At 23.4% G+C, this 24000-nt stretch overlaps 1 protein-coding gene and 1 long non-coding RNA gene across 2 annotated transcripts; one reads left to right on the forward strand and one right to left on the reverse strand.

The window, feature by feature from the left end:
• The first annotated feature begins 6979 nt into the window (after positions 1-6979).
• On the forward strand, positions 6980-15967 carry LOC145829205 (uncharacterized). The gene is made up of 3 exons (XR_014369552.1): positions 6980-7011; positions 10321-10422; positions 15701-15967. It is a non-coding gene; the product is annotated as an uncharacterized LOC145829205 (long non-coding RNA).
• A 771-nt stretch (positions 15968-16738) lies between these two features.
• On the reverse strand, positions 16739-19344 carry LOC145829203 (uncharacterized). The gene is made up of 5 exons (XM_082936938.1): positions 19228-19344; positions 19108-19171; positions 18236-18295; positions 17463-17580; positions 16739-17139 (listed from the first exon to the last, which is right to left on the reverse strand). Exons 1-5 carry the CDS (start codon positions 19342-19344, stop codon positions 16890-16892), a joined length of 609 nt encoding a protein of 202 aa, XP_082793064.1. The 3' UTR covers positions 16739-16889.
• Between the last annotated feature and the right edge of the window lie 4656 nt (positions 19345-24000).

Raw genomic sequence — 24000 nt, forward strand, 5'->3', positions numbered from 1 at the left:
CTTAAATTTGTACATTTGAAAAACATTAAAGATATTTTAATTTAATTCTATAAGTCTTAACAATTTTTTAGTGAAATTTCAATTATCATTGATAAAATCACTTGAAATGAAATATTTTTATTATAAATAGATATATAAATGTAAATAGTTTGAAATTTAAAAGAAAAATTTGTAAAAACTCCACCTATACTAACATTTAAATCAAAATTAAAGTTTTCTTTAAATTTCATCTAAATATTATTAACTTACAAATTGTATATTTAAATTAAAATCTGTTGTTTAAAACAAAAATATTACAGACATAACTAACTTATTCTACTAAAAATTAACTTTTATAACAGGAAACAATATTATAAAGTAATTAAAACTAGAAATTTTTTTTATAAAGATATTTTAATTCAATCGTATAAGTCTAAACATTTTTTATAGTAAAATTTCAATTTTTATAGATTAAATTACTTGAAAAAATTGTTTTTATTATAAATAAGATATATAAATGTAAAGAGTTTAAAATTTAAAATAAAAATTTGTAAGAACTCCATCTGTACTAACATTTAATTCAAAATTTAAGTTATCTTTATAAAAATTTATTCTAGTTTTAATTATTTAATAATTTTGTTTCCTGATGAAAAGTTAATTTTTTATAGAATAAGTTAGTTATGTCTGCAATAATTTTTGTTTAGAATAAACATCCTATTAAGATTCTATCTTTTTTATAAATGGATTAAAAATTTTTGAAAAAAAACTTACACATAGCAGGGCTGCCACAAAGTCAGGAAATACTAAGCAAAAGACAAAAGTCAGGAAAATTGGGTGTTTTAAAGAAAAGTTAAGAAAAGTCAGGAAATTTAACCAAATTTGAAAAATATCAGGTTTTTTCAGTTCAAACTTACAAAATTCCTTATTTTCCTAAGCCTCCGAATAGTAAAAGATTAACCTTTTAAAACCCTTTAAAACAGGCTAAAATTGCAAAGTTTTCCTAGAAATTTACAAAATTACTTAGTTTCCACTGCCTTCATGTGGTAAATATTAATAAAATATCATTTATAAAGCTGCAAAACTTTTCTATTATCATATTGAACAACTACCCTATACTTGAACAAGCAACTTTTGTATCCCTTTTTAATATTGATGATTTTAGCATTTATGTTAGGAAACTCTAAAATGTTGTTTCTTTTTTCAGACAAGTTGTGTTTATGAATTAGAAAATACAAGTGTTTTGCTGATAGAGCTGTTTATTGCGAATACATGAATCGTACACAGATGGTTTATGTGATGTAATGAAAGTTAGATGATTAAATTCAACAAAAAAAACTGTTGTTTTAAGCTTTATAAAAATAAGATTCAAAGCTTTATATAGTTTGAAGTTTTTGATTATGTATTGTAGAGTAAGTTTAAATTAAGAGTTTGATTTAGAAAAGTCAGGAAAATTTTAGTAGAAATTAAAGAAACTTTTCTCAGCTTGATTTGTGGCAACCGTGATTTAGGCAACATAAACAATTTTTATTATACAATATATTAAGGCTATCAGGAGAAATGGGGAAATCACTATTTAACTACATGATTTTATTTTGTGCCGTTTTAACTAAACTTGAACTTGCTTTGTACACATTTTAGATATTCAAACTATATTTTAAGATGAAGCTAAAGAATGCAAAAAGTTCCTTATGGAAGGAAAAACTGGAATATTGAATAGAAAAGAACACAATTATTTGTTTATGGAAGTAAAAACAACAATATTAAATAAAAAGAAATCACTAAAAATCTATTTCATATGATAAAATCCTGAATTTTCAAAAAATATTTCTTTCAATGTTTTAAAAAACCTCTCATAAGAAGTTAATAAATTTTTGACTAATTTAAACTTCTAAAGTAAATTATGTGTAAAATAATATTAATATAGATCAGTATTATCCAAAGGGGGCCACGAGCAGCAAAGGGGTTAGAGGAAGGGGGGGGCATGAGGTCATAATTTGAAACTTACACTAGATATTTGAGTTGCAGATGAAATGCAAAAAATAAAAAAAGTCTTAGGTGTTTTTTATGGTAGTTTATTTGTAATCTTGTTGAAGGGGGCCATGGCTTTTTTAATTTCTTTAAAGGGGTCATTTGCAAAAAAGTTTAGGAAACCCTGTTATAAATTATTATAAGTATTGAAAGAGACATTTCCTTATATTTTGAAGTATTTAAATCGAAAAACGTAGAAGGAGATAAATTTTATGATTTCTATTCATTCACAGTTTAGTCTTATGCTTTCATAAGGAACTTACTCTCACATTCTAACTTGCTTTACTTGAAAAATTAGTTTGAATATAATAAATCTGTAATAAGCAACTTGTAGCTTTTTAAATAAATCTATACAAAGTTTAGTAGAACTTGAAAAAAAATCATTTACTCCTTGATCACATAAACAAATATTCTTAGTTGGAAGTTTAGCATATTTATTATGTATATAACATACTAATCATACAAACAAATATTTTTTATTGTAAATTTAATATACTAATTATAAATACAATTTTGATCTACTGATATTTTTTATAGAAATTTGTGCTTAAATTCTGATGAAATTTTGTTCTCAAGTTGCATTGACAAAATAGTTCCAACTTCCACAGGAAATCACAGATAAACTAAATAGTTAGTTTTGTTAATTATATTATTTAATTTTACCGTTAGTTATTAGTTTTTTTTAACTCTAGACAAAGTTAAGATATACCGTGTTAGTTTTATTATTAATTAATTTTTTTTTTTTTGTCAAATTGCTAAAAAATAAACAAATGAAATTTAAAAAATGCCCAGCTAGTTTTACCATTAGTTATAAAAATATAAAATAGATTAAAGTTTATTAAAAATATAAATGTTAATTAAACTAGATGAAAGTTAATTAAAAAAGTAATAGTTATTAATAAGAATTTTACAATCAATTAAATATAAATAGTTTTCAAACATTTAGACAAAGTTAACATATACCTTATTTGTTTAAATTTTATGAAATGTATAACTTTCTGATGAAGTTGCTAAAAATTAAAATTAACAAATACCTTGTTAGTTGAAATTTTGTTTAAAAGATAGTAGTTTATGTTTTACTATTATTTAATTTTTATTGTTTTTTTATTAGAACAATAATTTTGCGGCTAAATTGCTAATAAAATTTGACAAATATTTCATTAGTTTTATTAATTGTTTGATTAATTTGATAAACTGCAAAGATAATATATATAGCAGTTAGGGTTGATATTAATTAAGTTGTAAATATTTGCTAAGCATTTAGAAAAACTTAACAATTGCCAAGCTAATTTGATTGCTACTTGCTATTCATCATTAATTTTAAAATCAAATTTTTTATTAAATTTATATTATTTTTTTAGTAATTATTAAAACTATTAAAATTATGTAAAAGTTGACAAATATTCCATTAGTTTTATTAATCATTTAATTATTATGATAAACTACAAAGATATTTTATATAAAAGTTAGGTTTAATATTAATAAAGTTGTAAATATTTGCTAAGCACTTGGAAAAACTTAACAATTGCCAAGCTACTTTGATTGCTACTTCCTATTCATTTTATTTAATTTTATAATTGAATTTTTTATTAATTTTTTTTTATTCACTATTACAACTATTAAAATTATGTAAAGATTGACAAAAATTCCATTTGTTTTATTAATTATTTAATTATTACCTTATATATAATTTGTTGCAATAAAATTTTATTTTAAAGTCAAGTTCAGTACGAAAGTATTTGTTAAGCATTTACAAAAAATATAAAAAAAACCTCTGATAAGTAGTATATTATCATTTATCAACACTGTTGATTTTAGATTATTTTTATAATATTATTTCTTAAATTTGTAAGTTTAAAATTTAGAATTCTGAAGATAGTGAAGCGTTGCTTTGTAATAAAATTTAATGATTTGAAGTTAAACAATTAATTTGCCAAAGTAGGTTTTCGAAGTTTTATAATGAGTAGGGTGGCCTCTAATCCTGAAAACCTAAAATTTAACAATTTAGGATTAAAAAAATATTGAGTTCTGAACAAAAATCACTGAAAAACCTGGATATACCTGGAATTTTAAACAATTTCTACAATTTTAAGTAGTAAATTTTTGATTTGACACTAAAAATCTATCATATAAATTAAAAATTTTGGTCATCATCAAATTATTTCTTTATTAAAACACAACTAAAGTAGCTTTACATTAATCATTTACTATTGATATAATATTTAACACAGTTTTAACATCAAGTTTGATTTTAAACTAAATATAGACCCAAAAACGCGTACTTTCTAAAACCTGAATAAAATTTTCCAAAAACAAGTGGCCACCCTAAATAAGGCTAAACAAGTAAAAATATTTGATTGTATACTTTGTTATTTTAATAATTAATAATAGATACAATTAATTTAGGTGGAGTTCAGTAATTTTGTAAAAAAAAAATATACTACAAATTTTTCTAAAGAGTTTTAAGAAACATTTCTTAAAAATTAGATAATTAACTCTAAAACTTAGGAAGATATGGATTTTAAGTAATTTAATTTATTTATATTTTTAGTTTTACTCCCATTAGCAACCTATTGTACTCTCTAACTTTAACCTGCTATATTTTGAAAAGTTATTTTAATATTGAAAATGTGTAAATAGTAAGCTTAATAAAAACTCGAAAAAATAAGACCAACTTGTATAAAAAATAGTTTTACCCCTTATATGCCCTTAATAAAAACTAAATGGTTTCAGAAAACAATAATCAGTTATCTTTTTTCTTTAAAATTCAGTATGATTTCAATAAAAAGATGGAATTTTTATTTTAACATTTAAATTTACTTAGAATTGTAAAACTTCAATACATATCAAAATTCATCTTTATGAAACTGACCGAAAAAATAAACTTTCTTTTTATTCTGTTTGATACATGTCAAAATATGTTTCCACATTCTTTTTCGGCTTGATGTACAGCAATTATAATTTAAAGTTTTTTACTTAAGAAGTTTTTAGAAGAATTTATTATAATAACATCCATAAAAAAAGTTCTAACATTTTAAATAGTTATTTTTGTGTAATTTAAAAATTATCTCTTTTCTAACAACTAACACTGAAAAAAATTGTCATGTTTCCATAATTTTTATAATCTACGCATTTAATTTAAACCTAAACACAAGTTACTTATTAATTGTTTAGAAAATTAAAAAAGTTAAAAGTTTGTTTAAATTAAGTTAAAAGAAGTTAAGATTTTTTATGTTTTTTACATTATACTTTATTAACTAATTTATGAAAAGTTACAATTATAAAATAATTCCAATCAAAATTCATGTTCACAAATTATTTAAGTATAACATTAACAAAATGTATCAAAAAATATTAATAGTTGAAATTAAATACAGTTTTTAAGACACAATCAAATAACTAATTTTTTGTAAAGATTTTGTTAATTTTTTACTTGAATGTTCAATTACAGAAAAACTTGGACATCTGAGCTCACTGATGACTCAGTTATGACGTAATCATTTCGTTGGACGTCATAAAAAGGTTTATTTAGTTTGTAATTACTAGGTTATTTATTTCACCTCAAAAATTAGATTATTTGTATAATTAATAGATACCCACTTAGTATTACTAATAAATATTATAATAAATTAAAATCAGGGTTGCCACATTTTCAGAATAACTCAGGAATTTTTTTTAACTCAAATTGACTCAGGATAGTTTTGTTTTTTATTAAACACTCAGTATAGTTTTTTTTTGATTAAAGAAAATCTCCTGTCAGGTTTTTATGATTTTTGGGGTTTAAGTCAGTTTTTTTAGCAGCAACTTTTTTTTTTTTGGAAAACAAATTTTTTTTTAAGATTTTTTTTAACTAAGCAAAAACACATCCGAATCATATGTATTTAATGTATTTATTTGAATTTTACAATATGACCAAAAAAATGAGCTGTACTCCCTGCCACTACATTTTACATACAAATTTTGCACATTTAGGGTTATTATGATGTCATAATACATCATAAGCAGTTAATATGTCATTGAATATATGCCAATAAGTATAAGCTTTCATTTAAGACATAAATTATAAATCTAGAACATGTATAAGTGATTTTATTACTGTTTAGGTCAAAAAATCTAAAAGTATGTGATTTTTGGGGGTGAAATTATTTTTTTGGGCGGAAAACTTTTTATTTTTGAGGTTTATTTTTTCAGATTCTTCTTAATGAAGCAAAAACACATCCAAATCATGTGTACTCATAAGTCCAGCAAACATCACCCAAGTACCTTACCCCTACTGTAAATTATACTTTTATTAAACAATTTACATACAAATTATTTTAAGTATTGCAAGGAACATTTCCTTAAAGTAGGGTTGCCACTTTACCTGGAAAAACCTGGAATTTGACAACTTAGGTAAAAAATACCTGGAAAATCCTGGATTTTGGGAAATTTTGAAAAAAAAACCTGGAATTTCGAACAAAAATCACTAAAAAAAAATTGGAAAACCTGGAAATTTCACATGTTCAGTAGTAAAATTTTGATTTGACTCAAAAAATCTATCAAATAAAAAAAGAAAATTGTTGTTATCAAAAAGTATTTTATTAAAAAACACATTCAAATTATTTTAACAGTATCTTTTTATACTACTTAACACAGTTGCTCACCTAAAACTAAACTTTAAACTAAAAACATCCCCAAAAGTCTGTACTTTTAAAAACCTAGAAAAGTTTTTGAAAAAACGAGTGGCAACCCTGTTAAAGTTTGAGGTTTTCATCTCAAAAAACGTAGAAGGAGATAGATTTTTAGTGGTTATACAATTTTTAGTCAAAAATTTAATAACTTAATTATATAGGCAAACAGATCTTAAAATTATAAACATAACATACTGATCAAAAAAAAAATATTTTTAATTGAAATATTGCATGCTAATTATTTCAATAGATTTTAATTCCCTGGTGAGATGCTTTCATCACATGGCCAACGACAAAAATTCAGGAAATCACAGAAAAGCTCAACAAATAAACTGTTAGTTTTATTAATAATTATTTTTAGTTGGTTTTATTGTTATTTATAAGGTATATTTTATTTAAATTAAGACAAACTTAAGATATACCTCGTTAGTTTTATTATTAACAGGGTTGCCACACACTCAAGGAATTCAGGTAAACTCAGGGAATTTTCAAGATATAGAAAATCTCAGGGAAACTCAGGGCATTTTGGTTTTTTTTTTAAACTCAAGGCAGTTTTGGTTTTTTCTAAAAACTTCAGGGAAATTTTAAGATTTCTAAAAAAACTCAGGGAAAATTTTTTCTAGATCTAGAATAAGATTTAATTAATCCAGTTTCAATATTTTGTTCAAAAAAAAATTGTTTTTTTGAAATGCTTATTTAAAAAATGTTTAGCCTTGCGGCTAGTTCTTTAATACATAACTAACATTGTAATTTTTTAATAAATAATAAAAAAATTAAGAATTTGAAAAAAACTCAGGGAAGTTTCTGGTCACTCAGAGAAGATTTTTTGACTCAAAGAGTGACAACCCTGTATTATTAAAAAAAAAATTTTGTTCAAATCAAAAAATATATATCTAATTAATGATACCCAATTAGTATTACTACTAAATATTATAATGAATTATAAACAGGGTTGCCACACTTTCAGGATAACTCAGGATATTTTTTTTAAGTCAGGTTGACTCAAGATAGTTCTGTAGTTTATAAATCACCAAGTTAAAGTTTTGTTTAATTAAAGTAAATCTCAGGACAGATTTTGTCTACATTTTGAATGGAATTTATTCTCATTATTTTGTTCTTGTATGACAAATTTAATTGGTAAACTTAAATTTTGTTATTTTTTAAGTTAAAAAACTTTTTTAAGGGTTTTAAAAAACTAGCTGACTCAAGACAGTTTTTTTCACTAAAAGAGTGGCAACACATTCTGTTATTATTCTAAAATAAAATTATGTTACCAATTAAGGCAAACTTTTTTAATTAAATTTTGCTTTATTTTTTCTTTTAGTTCCCTTGAACTTTTTAATGTAGTTTTTCTAAGTAAATATTATAAATAAATGGCAACACACTAAAACAAGCATCATGTATAATAATTGTTACATTATAACCTATATAACTCTATAAATGTAAACTTGCATCTGATCAACTTGCTATCTGGTTGACTGGTTTTATATTATTTTTGTTCAAATAAGCATTGAAACTGATATTCCATTACAACATATTTTTCCAGAAACTTTTAAAAGTTTCAGTTTATATTTGAATACAACACATGTCAACTTATAAATAAATAAAAAACAAATGTTAATAAATATTACAGAAAGTTTTGTCAAATATTAATGAATGATAAAATTAAATATATTTCAAAGATAATACACTAAAAACTTAGCATCATATTTTATTGAGTAATTTTACTTTACTTAATAAATCTCTGCCAAAAATTTACTGAAATGACGAAATATTTGTAATTCAGTAGCTATTACACTAGAAATTAAAACATACATACTATCAATGGTCTATCTTTTTTTTAAATTGATTAAAAATTTCAGCAAAGAAAAAACTTACACAAAACCAGGACTGCCACAAAGTCAGGAAATACTAAACAAAAGACAAAAGTCAGGAAAAAATGGGTGTTTTTGAGAAAAAGTCAGGAAATTTGACAAAATTTGAAAAATATCAGGTTTTTGCAGTTCAAACTTACAAAATTCCTTATTTTCCAAAGCCTCCGAATAGTAAAAGATTAATAGAAAACCCATTAAAACAGGCTAAAATTGTAAAATTTACAAAATTATTTAATTTCCAATGCATTCATGTGGTAAATATTAATAAAATATTATTTATAAAACTGCAAAATTTTTCTTTTAACATATTGAACAACTACCCTTTACTTTAACAAGCAACTTTTGTATCCCTTTTTAATATTGATGATTTTAACATTTATGTTAGGAAAAGCTAAAATGTTGTTTCTTTTTTCTGACAAGTTGTGTTTATGAATTGGAAAATACAAGTGTTTTGCTGGTAGAGCTGTTTATTGCAAATACATGAATCATACACAGATGGTTCATGTGATGTAATGAAAGTTAGATGATTGAATTCAGTAAAAAAACTGTTGTTTTAAGCTTTATAAAAATAAGATTCAAAGCTTTATATAGTTTGAAGTTTTTGATTATGTATTGTAGAGTAAGTTTAAATTAAGAGTTTGATTTAGAAAAGTTAGGTAAATTTTAGAAGAAATTAAAGAAAATTTTCTCAGCTTGATCTGTGACAACCCTGATTTAGGCAACGTAAACAATTTATATTATACAATATATTAAGGCTATCAGGAGAAGTGGGGAAATCACTATTTAACTACATGATTTTATTTTGTGGGGTTTTAACTAAATTAGAACTTGCTTTGCACAGACTTTAGATATTCAAACTATTTTTTAAGAAAAAGCTAAAGAATACAAAAAGTTCCTTATGGAAAGAAAAACTACAACAGTGAATAAAAAAGAACACAATTATTTGTTTATGGAAGAAAAAAAAAATACAATATTGAATTAAAAGAAATCACTAAAAATCCATTTCATATGATGAATTTCTAGAATTTCTTGCAATGTTAAAAAACCTCTCATAAGAAGTTAAAAAAATTTTTGACTTATTTAAACTTCTAAAGTAAATTATGTGTAAAATAATATTAATATAGATCAGTATTATCCAAAGGGGGCCACGAGCAGCAAAGGGGTTAGAGGAAGGGGGGGGCATGAGGTCATAATTTGAAACTTACACTAGATATTTGAGTTGCAGATGAAATGCAAAAAAGAAAAAAAAGGTCTTAAGTGTTTTTTATGGTAGTTTATTTGTAATCTTGTTGAAGGGGGCCATGGCTTTTTTAATTTCTTTAAAGGGGTCATTTGCAAAAAAGTTTAGGAAACCCTGTTATAAATTATTATAAGTATTGCAAGAGACATTTCCTTATAGTTTGAAGTATTTATTTCGAAAAATGTAGGAGATAAATTTTATGATTTCTATTCATTCACAGTTTAGTCTTATGCTTTCATAAGGAACTTACTCTCACATTTTAACTTGCTTTACTTGAAAAATTAGTTTGAATATAATAAATCTGAAATAAGCAACTTGTAGCTTTTTAAATAAATCTGTACAAAGTTTAGTAGAATTTGAAAAAAAAAATCATTACTCCTGTCTTGATTACATAAACAAATATTCTTAGTTGGAAATTTAGCATACTGATTATATATATAACATATTAATCATACAAACAAATATTTTTAATTATAAATATAACATACTAATTATAAAAACAATTATGACATACTGATTATTTTTATAGAAGTTTGTGCTTAAATCCTGATGAAATTTTCTTCTCAAGTTGCATCGACAAAATAGTTCCAATTTCCACAGGAAATCACAGATAAACTAAATAGTTAGTTTGGTTAGTTATTTAATTTAATTTCACTGTTAGTTATAAATTTTTTTTTAATTTAGACGAACTTAAGATATACCGTGTTAGTTTTATTATTAATTTAAAAATATTATTTTGATGTCAAATTGCTAAAAAATAAATAAATGAATTTTAACAAAAGCCCAGCTAGTTTTACCATTAGTTATAAAAAGTTAAAGTAGGTAAAAGTTAATTGAAAATATAAAAGTTAATTAAAAATGTAATAGTTAATTAAAAATGAGTTTTACAATCTTTTAAATATAAATAGTTGTCAAACATTTAGGCAAACTTAACATATACCTTATTTGTTCAAATTTTATGAAATGTATAACTTTCTGATCAAGTTGCTAAAAATTTAAATTAACAAATACCTTTTTAGTTGAAATTTTGTTCAGAGATTGTAATTTAAGTTTTATTATTATTCAGTTATTATTGTATTTTGTTTATTAGAAGAATAACTTTGACAAATATTCTATTAGTTTTATTAATTATTTAATTATTATGATAAACTGCAAAGATAATATGTATAAAAATCAGGTTTAATATTAACAAAGATAGAAATATTTGCTAAGCATTTAGAAAAAGTTAACAATTACCATAATAGTTAATTAATTATTATTTTTTATCATTTTAATTAATTCTATAACTAGTTGCAAGAAAATTTTTATTTTATAGTTAAGTTCACTAAGAAATTTCTGTTAAGCATTTACAAAAAATTAAAAAAAAAACCTCTGTTAAGTAGTATATTATCAACACTGTTAATTTCAGATTAATTTTTATAACATTATTTCAATATTATATAATATTATTTATAAAGATTTTTGTAAATCTAAGATTAAGAGTATTATTAATTTTATTAGTGTTTAATAAGTTTATAAATACTAACTTAACAAGTATTCCTTTGTTTAAAATGCAATTGTATTTTTATATTGATTTAATAATTTAAATATTAAAGCAAACTTATTTACGTAAACTTATATCTTATAGGTTATCATTATTTAATTTATATTAAAATTTTTTATTTATTTAATTATCTTCTAGACGTTTACTTAATATTACCTTAAATAACAAATATCTCAACGAATACTGTGTTCAATCAAATAGTAAACTAGGTTATTTGCAGTTGAAATTTTTATAGAAACAAATAAATTGTTAAGGCCATAGGGGGGGGGGGGGGGTCCACTTTGTTTTTTACAACTTGATCTTATTTTGTAGAATTTAATCTGAGCTATCAGACACTTTTAACCGCTTAAAAAAACTCCAAGTAACTTTTGAGATATAAGCGATCAAAGAAAGGGCGCTCAATAGGTTCCTTATGGAAGGCGAAAACTAAAAATGCGAAAAAAAACTATTTCACTAAAAATCTATCTCCTCCTTCATTTTTTGAGTAATCTTTCTCAAATTTTTACAGAATGTGTATCATTAAACTTTAAAGAGATCTATTGTAGGAATTTTTTTAATTTTGAGTAAAAAAAAAAATATTGTCAAAAAACTACCCTTTTTTTTAGTTTTTTGTGGATAAAATTTTTATTTTTCAAAATTTCAAAAATTCCAACATTAGGATTCTTCAAAATATTAAAAGGAACAATTCCTGAAAATTTGAAGTCTCTAGGTCAAAAAATGAAGGAGGAGATAGATTTTTAGTGAGTTTTAAAATTTCTGAGAAAATTGACCCCGAAAAATTTGCGGTCCATACTTTTGTATCGGAAACTTTTTACAAAAAATAAAATATCTCAAAAGTTAAATGATATTTTTAAATTCTATAAAAACAGGCTTGTAGTTTGTATTTAAAGCTTTCATATAAAATCCAAAGTTATTTTTTGTAAAAAAAAAGTCGGACCCCCCCCCTATGGCCTTAAATTAAAACCTATTCTTACTAGTTATAAGGCTATTCAAGTAAGAAAAATGGAAGTATTTATGTTTTACTACAGCCAGAGTTTTGCATTTATATATGTTCAAGTTTAAAAAGTTTGTTTACAAAGTATTTAACTTTCTTATTTATTACATTCATTTAATATTAGTTAAGTTCAGTATTTACTCCATTCAGCTTATTTATAATTCTGTTTAATATTCATTCATATTTAAATGTTTAGATAAGATAAATAAAATATGAACTTAATCCTACAAACTAAAGTCTTGAAACACTTAAATAAACCGGTTATAAATATATTTTAGATAATTGTTCGAAAGTTTAGCTGTTGTTTACTTTCTAATGTTATTTTGTGAATTTCTATGTTTTTATTCAAGCCTTTGAAAACTGTTGAGTAGATTTTCACATTACTTTCTACCACCTGTTTAAATATCATAAGTAGTTATTATAGTAGTAAGGTGTTATCGGCCAGCTATCTTTTATTAGAAACTGTTTTGAAACATAAAAAATGTAAACTTACAAGTTTTTGTTACTTTTATTAAATTAAAAATGGTATTTATTTATTAAAAAAGTAGTCTTTGGAACTGCACATTTGTTAGAACTTAGTTTTGAGATAAAAAAAATATCAATTTATATTTTATGTAGATAATTTTTAATTTAATCTGCTTTGCGGTGAACAGGGTTGTCACTCGGTCAGGAAAAGTCAGGAAATCAGGAAAAATTTAAAAAACTGACAAAAGTCAGGAAAAATCAGGAAAAAATGAAGGGTTTTGAAAAAAGTCAAGAAATTTGATAAAATTAAAAAAAAAGTCAGATTTTGACAGTTTAAATTTACAAAATTCTTTGTTTTTCAAAGCCTTCAAATGGTAAAAATTAATCAAAAGTCCTTTAAAGTCAGAAAAAAATTCCAAAATTTCCTATAAATTTACAAAAATATTTAATTTTATTTCCAATGCCTTCATCTGGTATAGATTAGTAAAATATTCTTTATAAAACTGCAAAAATTTTCTATTAACATATTGAACAACTACCCTACTTGAACAAGCAGATTTTGTATGCTTTTTAGTATTGATGATCTGTAGAAAGGACACTTCCATAGTGAAACTGTGGTATATACACAAAAGTTTATCTAGCATAATTTTAGAATCTAAGTGTTTTATCAAAGTACATACATTTAAAAAAAACAGTATTTGATCAAGTTCTTTATTGTTTTAAGGTTATAATTGTAAAAGTCCGTTATTGTTTTAAGGTTTTAGTTGTGAAAGTTCCTTATTGATTAAAGGTTTTAAATGTAAAAGTTCCATATATGTCGTTTTGTATTTCGATAAATTTATGCTAGGATTCTAAAAAATTGTGTTCTTTATTGTTTTAAAGTTTCAAATGTAAAAATTTGTTATTGTTTTAAGAGTTTAGTTGTAAAATTTCGTTATTTATTCAAGGTTTAATTGTAAAAGTTCCTTACATGTCGTTTGTTTATTTAGATACATTTATGCTAGGAAATAATAAAAATTGAATTTTTTCAGACAAGCTGTGTTTATAAGGTAATTATACAAGTATGTTGCTGATATGTTTATTACAAAGATCAATCATACACAGATGGTTTAAGTGATGTACTGGAAGTTTGATGATAGAATTCAGCAAAAAACTGTTGTTTTAACCTGTATTAAAATTTAATTGAAAGCTTTATATAGTTTGAAGTTTTCGATTATGTATTTTAGAATAAGTTTAATTTAAGAGTTTAGAAAAGTCAGGAAAATTTTGGTAAAAAGTCAGGAAATTTTTCTCAGCTTGATCAGTGGCAACCATGTCTTCAGTTGATAATAAAATTTAATTGAATAAGATCTCGTTTAAGTGAAGCATTGCTTTGTAACAAAATTTAATGGTTTGAAGTTAAACAATTAATTTGGCAAAGTAGGTTTTCGAAGTTTTATAATGAGTAGGGTGGCCTCTAATCCTGAAAACCTAAAATTTGACAATTTAGGATTAAAAAAATATTGAATTCTGAACAAAAATCACTGAAAAACCTGGATATAACTGGAATTTTAAACAATTTCTACAACTTTAATTAGTAAATTTTTGATTTGACACTAAAAATCTAACATATAAATTAAAAATTTTGGTCATCATCAAATTATTTCTTTATTTAAACACAACTAAAGTAGCTTTACATTAATTATTTAATATTGATATAATATTTAACACAGTTTTAACCTCAAGTTTAATTTCCAACTAAAAGTAGACTAAAAAACGCGTATTTTCTAAAACCTGGAAGAAAATCTGCCAAAAACAAGTTGCCACCCTAAATAAGGCTAAACAAGTAAAAATATTTGATTGTATACTTAGTATTAATTTGACTGGAGTTCGGTAATTTTGGCTATTTAAAAATATATACTACACATTTTTTTAAGAGTTTTAAGAAATATTTCCTAAAAATTAGATAATTAACTATAAAACTTAGGAAGAGATGGATTTTAAGTAATTTAATTTATTTTTAGTTCTACTCCCATTAGCAACCTATTGTACTCTCTAACTTTAACCTGCTATATTTTGATAAGTTTGTTGAATATTAAAATTGTGTAAATAGTTAGCTTAATTAAAACTCGAAAAAATAAGACCAACTTGTATAAAAAATAGTTTTACCCTTTATATGTCCTTAATAAAAACTAAATGGTTTCAGAAAACAATAATCAATTATCTTTTTTCTTTAAAATTCAGTATGATTTCATTAAAGAGATGGATTTTTATTTTAACATTTAAATTTACTTATAATTGTAAAACTTCAATACATATCAAAATTCTTCTTTATGAAACTGGCAGAAAAAATAAACTTTCTTTTATTTCTGTTTGATACATGTCAAAATATGTTTCCACATTCTTTTTCGGCTTGATGTACAGAAATTATAATTTTAAGTTTTTTACTTAAGAATTTTCAGAAGAACTTATTATAATAACAACATGAATAAAAAGTTCTAAGATCTTAAGTTATTATTTTGCTGAAATTTAAAAATTATCTCTTTTCTAATAACTTACACTAAAAAAAATGTCATGTTTTCATAATCTTTATAATCTACACATTTGATTTAAACCTAAACACAAGTTAATTATTAATTGATTTTAAAAATAAAAAAGTTAAAAGTTTGTTTTAATTAAGTAAAAACAAATTATGATTTTTGGTGTTTCTTACATTATACTTTATTAATTAAATTATGAGAAGTTACTTGAACAACTATAAAAATAATTCCAATCGAAAATTCCTGTTCACAAATTATTTAAGTATGATATCTACAAATATATCAAAAATACTAATAACTGAAATTAAATACAGTTTTTAAGTAACAATCAAGTAACTATTATTTTATAAGGATTTTATTAATTTTTTACTTGAATATTCAATTACAGGAAATCTTGGACACCTGAGCTCACTGATGACGCAGTTATGACGTAATTATATCGTAGTGACGTCATAAAAAAAAGTTTGTTTTGTTTGTAATTGCTAGGTTATTTATTTCACCTCAAAAACACTTCTATGTTAAGAAACAAATGTTTTTTTTACACTGGATTCAAATTTTGTTCAACTTTTCAGCACAGCTGCCTTTTTATTTAATAAAATAATAATTAAGTTCGGTACTTAAAAATGAATTAGTATCATATATGAAAAATTCACATTTTTATAGGCAAAATTTTAAGTTTATAATCTGCCGAATATGTTATGGTGAACTTTTTTTTTTTGTATCGTTATTTCGTCTCAATTATGTCAATTTATTTTTGTTTTATTATTTTTTCAATGCGCTGAAATTTTTTCTGACTTTTTTCTGCTTAGAATAAAAAAAACCTGACTCTTTTAAAAGTTACACAAGCTCTTGATACCTGATTAAAAAGAATATTGAATTTTGAATCTAAAACAAATTAGTATAAATTTATTTACAACTATTAATAATAATTTGATAGTCTCAGTGTTTTTTTTTTTTTTTGATTTTTGTGACTTTATTTATAATTTTGATGTCACAAATATACCATGTTGTCTAATAAAAATAAAAATTATTTCGTTAAACGTTCTTTTGTTAGATTATTAATTAGATAGCATACAATTTGATATTATGGTGTTTATTCAGCTTTCAAAAAGTTAGAATACTTTGATTTGTTGTAATACAAAAAGAAATCACTTTGAGTAGTAAATAAAAAACAAATAAAATTGACATCTTATATTATAAGAGGCAAATAACTTGGATTTAAAAAATATTTTTGTTTGTTGTAATAAAAGCAAATAAAAAATTAGATAAAATTTAAACTAACAAAATATTGCTTGTTTAATTTTAAAGAAATATAAAATATTTTGAATTATTATGTAACACAATAGGATAATAAAATTAACATCTTAAATTATAAGAGGCAAACAACTTTGATAAGAAAATATTACTGTTTGTTTTTGTAAGGAGAGAAAACTTGAAGCATTTGAAAATAGAATTTATTAATAAAATTTTTTTGAATTAATTTCATTTAACATAGTCTTTAATGTTTTGTAAAATTTTTAATTTATATTTAGTAAATGCTTTTTGTTTGAAAAATAACAAGTTCGGATCAAACAAAGTTAGTATTCACAAATAAAGTAACGTGAGCGATCAGGTTGGTTAAAAATGGTATTTTTGTTTGAGTCATTGTAGAAGTGCCAGTACATAAAATCATAACCATCGTCGCTATAAGGATTAGGATACCATCCCTCTAAGCTAACCTGGACTCCGTCGCTGCTCCTCCTGAAGATGTTGGTGTTCTTCTCATCTCTCCTGATTCCCGTGTGGTATAGATTATAAAGCGTCAATCCTAGTTCTTCGGAAATTTCACTGGAAATTTTAATTAATTGATTTATAATAAATTAATATAATTACACTTATTATTTTGTGCTATAATACAACTAAGTTGGCTGAAATTGTTTACTCATACTCTGTTTGGTTTTCTAACCGTACTAAAAAAGTTGATGCGAGATTTTTTTTTATTAGACTGGATGAAAAAGTTAATAACTAATTTTAAAAAATAATAAAACTACTTAAATATTTCATGTTATAGAAAGTTTTCAAATTATATTGACTTTTTTTACATATTTAAATGTGTATCGATACTTAAATGTGAACATAATTGAATTAATTTTAAATTTTAAGCAACTAACTTTCTTCCACTTCGAGTCAACAATCTTGGGTCGTGTTGTATGAGGTCTCCAGATCTTTCTTTGCAATAACTTCTCGCTGACTCCCATTTCATTCTTTGTCTGACAACTTCGAATTTTTCTGTTGGTTATTTTTGATTTAAATAATTTTTCATACATGTATTTACTTTGTTGATTATTTATTTTTTAAATAGCATTTCATTTGTTTTTTTTTAATTAGTTTTTATTTAAACAGTTTGCTTGTAACGAACGTTATATGAAAATAAAACTTCACAACATTTTTAATCTTCGTTTGATATTTAATTTTAATTAAATGTTAGATATATTTTACTATGTATTTTAAACATTTGAAACTCCATTACACAGTAATAATCTCCTTTAATAAAATTAAGTAGTATATGTGATTAAAAGTTTTTTTTTTTAAGTAAATTTTACTGGTAGTTATTTTTTACAAAAGATTTAAGTTAGTAAGCAATATTTTTCCTATTTCACTAAACAACCACCGTCTGCTTCAAGTAAATAGTTTTCTTTACAGTTTATATATTTACTCTTGTTGTAAATACTTATTTGTATTAACCGTTTTACATAAATGTATTTTTTTTTAACTTCTACTCAAATATTAAGTTCTCGTAAGGATACTTTTAAGTTTAAAGACTAAAAATAAATAAAAAAAGTCTAAATAAAATTTTAGACTAGTTCATTGTATAGGTGTTTTAGCTGGGTAGAGATACTGTTTAACTTTGACAAATTTTGAAACATTTAAAAAGTTAACTAACTCAAAGTCTGTTGAGTTGTTGGAGTTGTCGAGTTATTAACATCAAATCGAGCCTTTAATTCTGAAAAATATAATTCTTAATGCACAGCACCACAGTACTGGGCTTATAAAAAATCGATCTTTGAGCTTTAAACTGGAGAAAAAACTGTTGACAAATATCAGAAAACACCATATGCAAAATTTCAGATGATTTAAAGAACTTTTAATAGTGCGTGAATCGATTTTCTTAAAATTGTAGAAAATATGACCTTTTTACTGTAAATTATAGCAGAAATATAATTATAATTAAACTATGTAAAAATTACATCCAATATGTACTAACACCATAAAAGGCTATTTTTAAGCTATATTGAATTTAAAAATCATTGTTTAAACTAAATTGTTTATTGTAAAAGCTATTGGTTTTATAAAAAGTACAATATTTAGGGTTTAACTTCACATTAGGTAGTTTCCGCTGTTATGACTTCATAATTGTACAAAAAAATCTTGGGGTCTAAGCTTTATAAAAAACCTTTAAACATAGATCTGCCTACAAAAAGATAAACATTTTTAATAAATTGATTTTTCTCATACACTAAACTGAAATTTACAGTATCAACTTTCTTTTTGGCACAATAAAAAAATCTTTAAATCATTTTTTTGCGCACGGTATTTTTGTGATATTTGCTAACTGTAAAATATTTCGAGTCAAAAAACCAAAGGTCATTTTATTTTTTTTTATAAACACCCTAATGCACAAGCACGTTCTTAAAATAAAATAAAAAGGTTGTGTTTAATCTTAATTTTTTTTATATAATAAAAAAAAACTTAGTTTTTTAAACAAAATAAAAAGTTAGCTTCAAATTTTATGTTAAGTAAAAAGCTAAAACTTACCTTCAATTTTTTTGTTAAGTACCAATATTGTTTTCTCCTGCTCGTTAAATATCTCCTGCATGACCTTTCATAAAAAAATATAATTAAATTTCATCAAACAAAATTTTAAATAAATAAAACCTTTTTTGCTTCCTCGGTGACCGTAAACGAGCCAACTTGAAAGAGGGCACCCGTTGTGAAGATAATCACTATTGATACTAAATGTGCAATCAAAAGAACTTTGAAATATTTATTCATTTTCTAGCAAAAAAAAAATTGTTGAAAGATTGTTTTTAATTTTCAATATAGTGTTGCTCAATATTTGCAACTATTTAATATATTGTTTCATAAGTTAAACAAAAAACGTAGTATTTTATACAATTTTCGCTTTTTATTAGTTTTCGTTTGTTTTCTTTAATACAAAATTTGCACAGAACAAAAATTTATTTGATTAATGAAAGCGAAATGTTCAATGATGATTTGTTTAATATTTTCGTAATATAACATTATATGAAGCGTATTTTAAATCTCATGCTTTCTCATGTAGAACATTTAAAAATAGTTTTTTATAATAACTTTTGATAATATTAAAACTAGTTGCTTAATATTTAAGAGGTCTAAGTTTATTAAAGTTAAGCCTAACTATTTGTAACATACTTTTATAACTGTAGCTTGAAATTAAGTTAATTTGTTTTTATGGTCGAAAAATTTAAGCCCTTTTCGTTTGGTGAAAAGGCTAATATTATAAGTTTTTGTTAAAAATTTTGTAAATCTAAACGCTTACTTAAAGCTTTTGTAATAATTTAATTGAAAGTAATATTGTTTTTGTTACTACTGCATCAACTAAGTTAATCTAAAACGAAGTACTAGTAACAAAATTTATGTTGGCTTAATCTTCTACTGAAGAAATAAAGTTAAACAATACATAAAGTTAAACTAAAACTGATTGTGTTTTAAGCCATTAATAAACCATAGATGGGTGATTCATAGCATACACGTACACGGAACTTAAACGCGTCATAAATACGTACACGGAACTTAAACGCGTCATAAATACGAGAATTAAACACGGAACTTAAACGTGTTTAAAACACGGGACTTAAACGTGTTTAAAACACGGGACTTAAACGTGTTTTAAACACGGAAGAGTTTAAAAATATTATCTAATAGCTTTAAAATTATTAAAATTATTCGCTCAGTAAAAACACATAAATTCATAAATTTTTAAATTGTAAAACTAAAAAAGATAGGATAAAGATGTCTACAACTAAACTTTGCTTTAAATTGAAGTCAATAAGCTTCAAATTTTTTAAAGTCTGAAATTAAATACGTTTTTTGAACAGATTTAACAAAGAAACCAATTCAATTTACATGTTGTTATATTTGAAATTATTAATTACGAATTGTGATAGTTACTATGTTTCACCGCTGAACGGAATACTAAAATGCGATTATGTTGTAAAAAATTATCAGAATGACAAACTATGCAAAAATTGATAATATTTTGTCAAATACGTGAAGTATAAACTGTACCAGTGGCGTAGTGTGGTATTTATATTAGGAGATGCGCAAAATTTATTAGTTTCAAAAAGATTCCATAACTTAAAACTTTTATTGTAAGCTATCAGTGGTGTAGCGTGGTATTTTGGTCAGGGGGTGTGCAAATTTGTTTCTCAAAAAATCACCTAAATTAAAACCTTTGTAATAAGCTATAAAAAGATCTATTTATAAGTAGTATAAATAAGCAAAATTCATTAAGTAAAATAAGTTCGAAGTAACTGTTTTTTAAATACTTATACATTACAAAATTAAATAATTTTAAAAAAGTATAAATTTCATTACAATTACTTATACTTGCACAAATGTAAACTTACTAAATAAAAATTGTTTTAACTACTTACAGTAAACTTTATATCTTTAAAAATAAATATATTCAATAAAACGAAAGTATCTGTTATATTTACGAAAAAAATACCAACCTCTTTAATATAAAATACAACAGTGATAACACCAGCTTATTGCACATAATTTAAGTAAAGTTACACAGAAGTTAGAATAGACAAATTTTATAACTATTATTACAACTTTGTAAAATAGTTAAACGTATACTTTTAAATTTGATTCACCTGATTGTATTTGTTTAAAATAAAAATCACAAACAAAGTTTATTTCTCATAGGTCGACACGCTTTTTATTGTATGTTTGCAAAAATAAAGATCAGAAAACTAGCAGTAGTCTTAACATTTATTGTAGCATAAAAAAATAACTTGTAAAATTGTTTAATTTTTCTTTAAGCATAATTTTTTAATATGTAACGTATTTTTGTAAACTTTTTGTAGAAAAATCTGTCATAAGGTTATACTACTGCGGTGCACTAATTAGTTGCGTTCTTTTATGAAGTTAATGAAGTTGTAACATTTTTCCTTATGGAGTTTTTCATCTACATCGGTGCGCACTTTCGTTTGCGCACCGAATCAGTACATTGGATAACTTTCCTAACTTGTCACTAATTGGTATTAAAAGTTTCGTTTAACGTTTTAAATACTAAATAAACATAGCTGAAAAAAGGCAAATTAAGCAGAAAAAATAAACAATAAGGGATAAGATATTACATTCTTTTTTTTACTTCATTTCTTTTTTTTGGTGGCACGCATGCGCCAGTGTCCCTCCCTACGCTACGCCCCTGTAAGCTATATAAAAACCTTATTTTAAGTGCTAAAGTTAAAATAATTTTACTATATAAAAAAGTATGCTACTGTTTAAAAAAAACTTATTTATTTCAAAACTTAGCATTTTTTAAACAACTGTAGCTAATTTTTTAAATTTATATTATATTATAGTTTTCTGTACTTGGAAAAATGTTAACTAACAAAAATTAATACTTAATTAATTATTAATAAATAACAACTCTTATATTGAAATAAAAAAAATTCCTAGTAGCTAGGAAAATATTACCAAAAACAGTTAATATTTTATAAAATAGTGTGTCTAAAACAGCTAAACATTTATAAAGATAAATAGCAAAATAATAGATAAAGTTTAGTCAGGCTGAGCAAGGAAGTTATAAATCAAACTACAGGCAATAACAAATATGTTTCCCTAAAACATGTTATTTAAATTTTTTTCTAAAAATCAAAACAGTTCACAATACAAATAACAAATAAAATATGAAGTTTAGTCAGACTTTGTTTTGATTAGACAGAATTAAAAAATAAAGCAAGATCTGTTTGTAAGTTCACCAATTGCTTAAGATAAACTTTTTACTTTATAAAGAAATTTTAATTTAAAATATACATTAACTTTTAAAACGAAAAAAAAAGTAAAATTTAGTCAGATTAGTTTTCAATACAGAGAATATGCAAGTAAATCAAACATATAAGATTTAGTTTGTAAACGTGCAAAACTAATATTTTTCATAAAGTATTAAAAAAATATACTAAAAAAACATCTAAGAACGTTTTTAAACTAAAAGACAAACGTTCAAAGGTGGAAAATTAAAAAAAAAATTTAGAGAAAAAGTTTAAAAAAACTAGTTTAAAGAGACTAAATTATTAGAATACTTAAAATAACATACTATAAATATATATAATCCAAACATACTAAAAATTTGGTCCCTTAGCAACCATTAAAATGTTTTAACTTTATTTAGTTTTTTAATACATAAATACATAAAATTAAAATAAATTAAATAATAAAAGTAGACAGTCTAAGGTAATGCTTCTTAAAAAAATAAGTAAAAAAAACTAGCAGACTAATATTCTACAAAAATTTTTGAACTTTTTAACTGTACTGGACGATAGAATTACACTTTTTGATATGCTTAATCTTAAAGCAACAAGAAATTACTTTTACTATAAATTTTAAGTTTACTAAGATTTAACTTTGTCTTTTGTGTATAACAATGTCATCATTGTATTTACTGTTTATTTATTAGTCTATTTATTATGTTTTAGAATTTTTTTTTCTATCATTTATTTTATTATTATTTTATAACAACTTTGTTTACTTCTGTTAATAATTAGTTTATTTTTATTTTGTTACTAGTTATTAATACTTATTAACTTTTTTATGAAAATTTGTTTATTCTTGTATTATTATCATCATAAGATTGGTTTTGCTAAACGGTTTTTTACCAACTGTTTTTCCTTTTAAAAAAATCCGTCATAACTGTTATACCACTGCGGTACACTACAATAGCTGTGTTCTTTTCAATTCTTATGAAGCTTGTATATGTATGGAATTTTTTCATCAATGCCTGCCTGTACACAGTGATCTCAACGCACCAAAACCTGGCTATGCATATTTGCTATTGGAATAATTCATTTAACTTTTTGAATACCAAGTAAAAATACTGGAAAAAGAAACAAATTAAGTAGGGAAACTAGATTTTTGAAGGATAAGAATAATATGTTCTTTTTATTTTTTAGCCAATTATACGTCAGTGTCACTCCCACGTTTACTTTTGATGTCAGTTAATTTGTATTAATATATTTATACTTTTTATATATTTATATTTATACTCCTTCATTCGTAGTTTTACTATAAAGTTTTAGTCAATAGTGCTCAATAAAATTTGAAGCTAAATTTTCAAATGGTTAAATAATAAAAAACGGTTCGTACATATGTTTCGTATATGAAACATTTTTATTTCTCCTCATAAAATAAACAAAAGCGAAACTTATATATCATATATGGAACATGTGTAAAACACTGTTTTCAATTAACTACATAAATAAATATAATAAAAATAAAATTAATTAATATTTTAGTTGAAAGAAATCTTTTATTTAAGCTCTTTATTTTATTTTAGGTGTTTACTTATTATTATCATAAATAATAAATATCTCAGCAAAAATTCAACTAATTCAAATAGTTAACTTTTTTATTTAAAATTTCTATGGAAATTAAAATTTT

The sequence above is a fragment of the Thalia democratica genome, chromosome 2 (genome assembly GCF_965202585.1).
Source record: "Thalia democratica chromosome 2, ktThaDemo2.hap1.1, whole genome shotgun sequence".
Taxonomy (NCBI): domain Eukaryota; kingdom Metazoa; phylum Chordata; class Thaliacea; order Salpida; family Salpidae; genus Thalia; species Thalia democratica.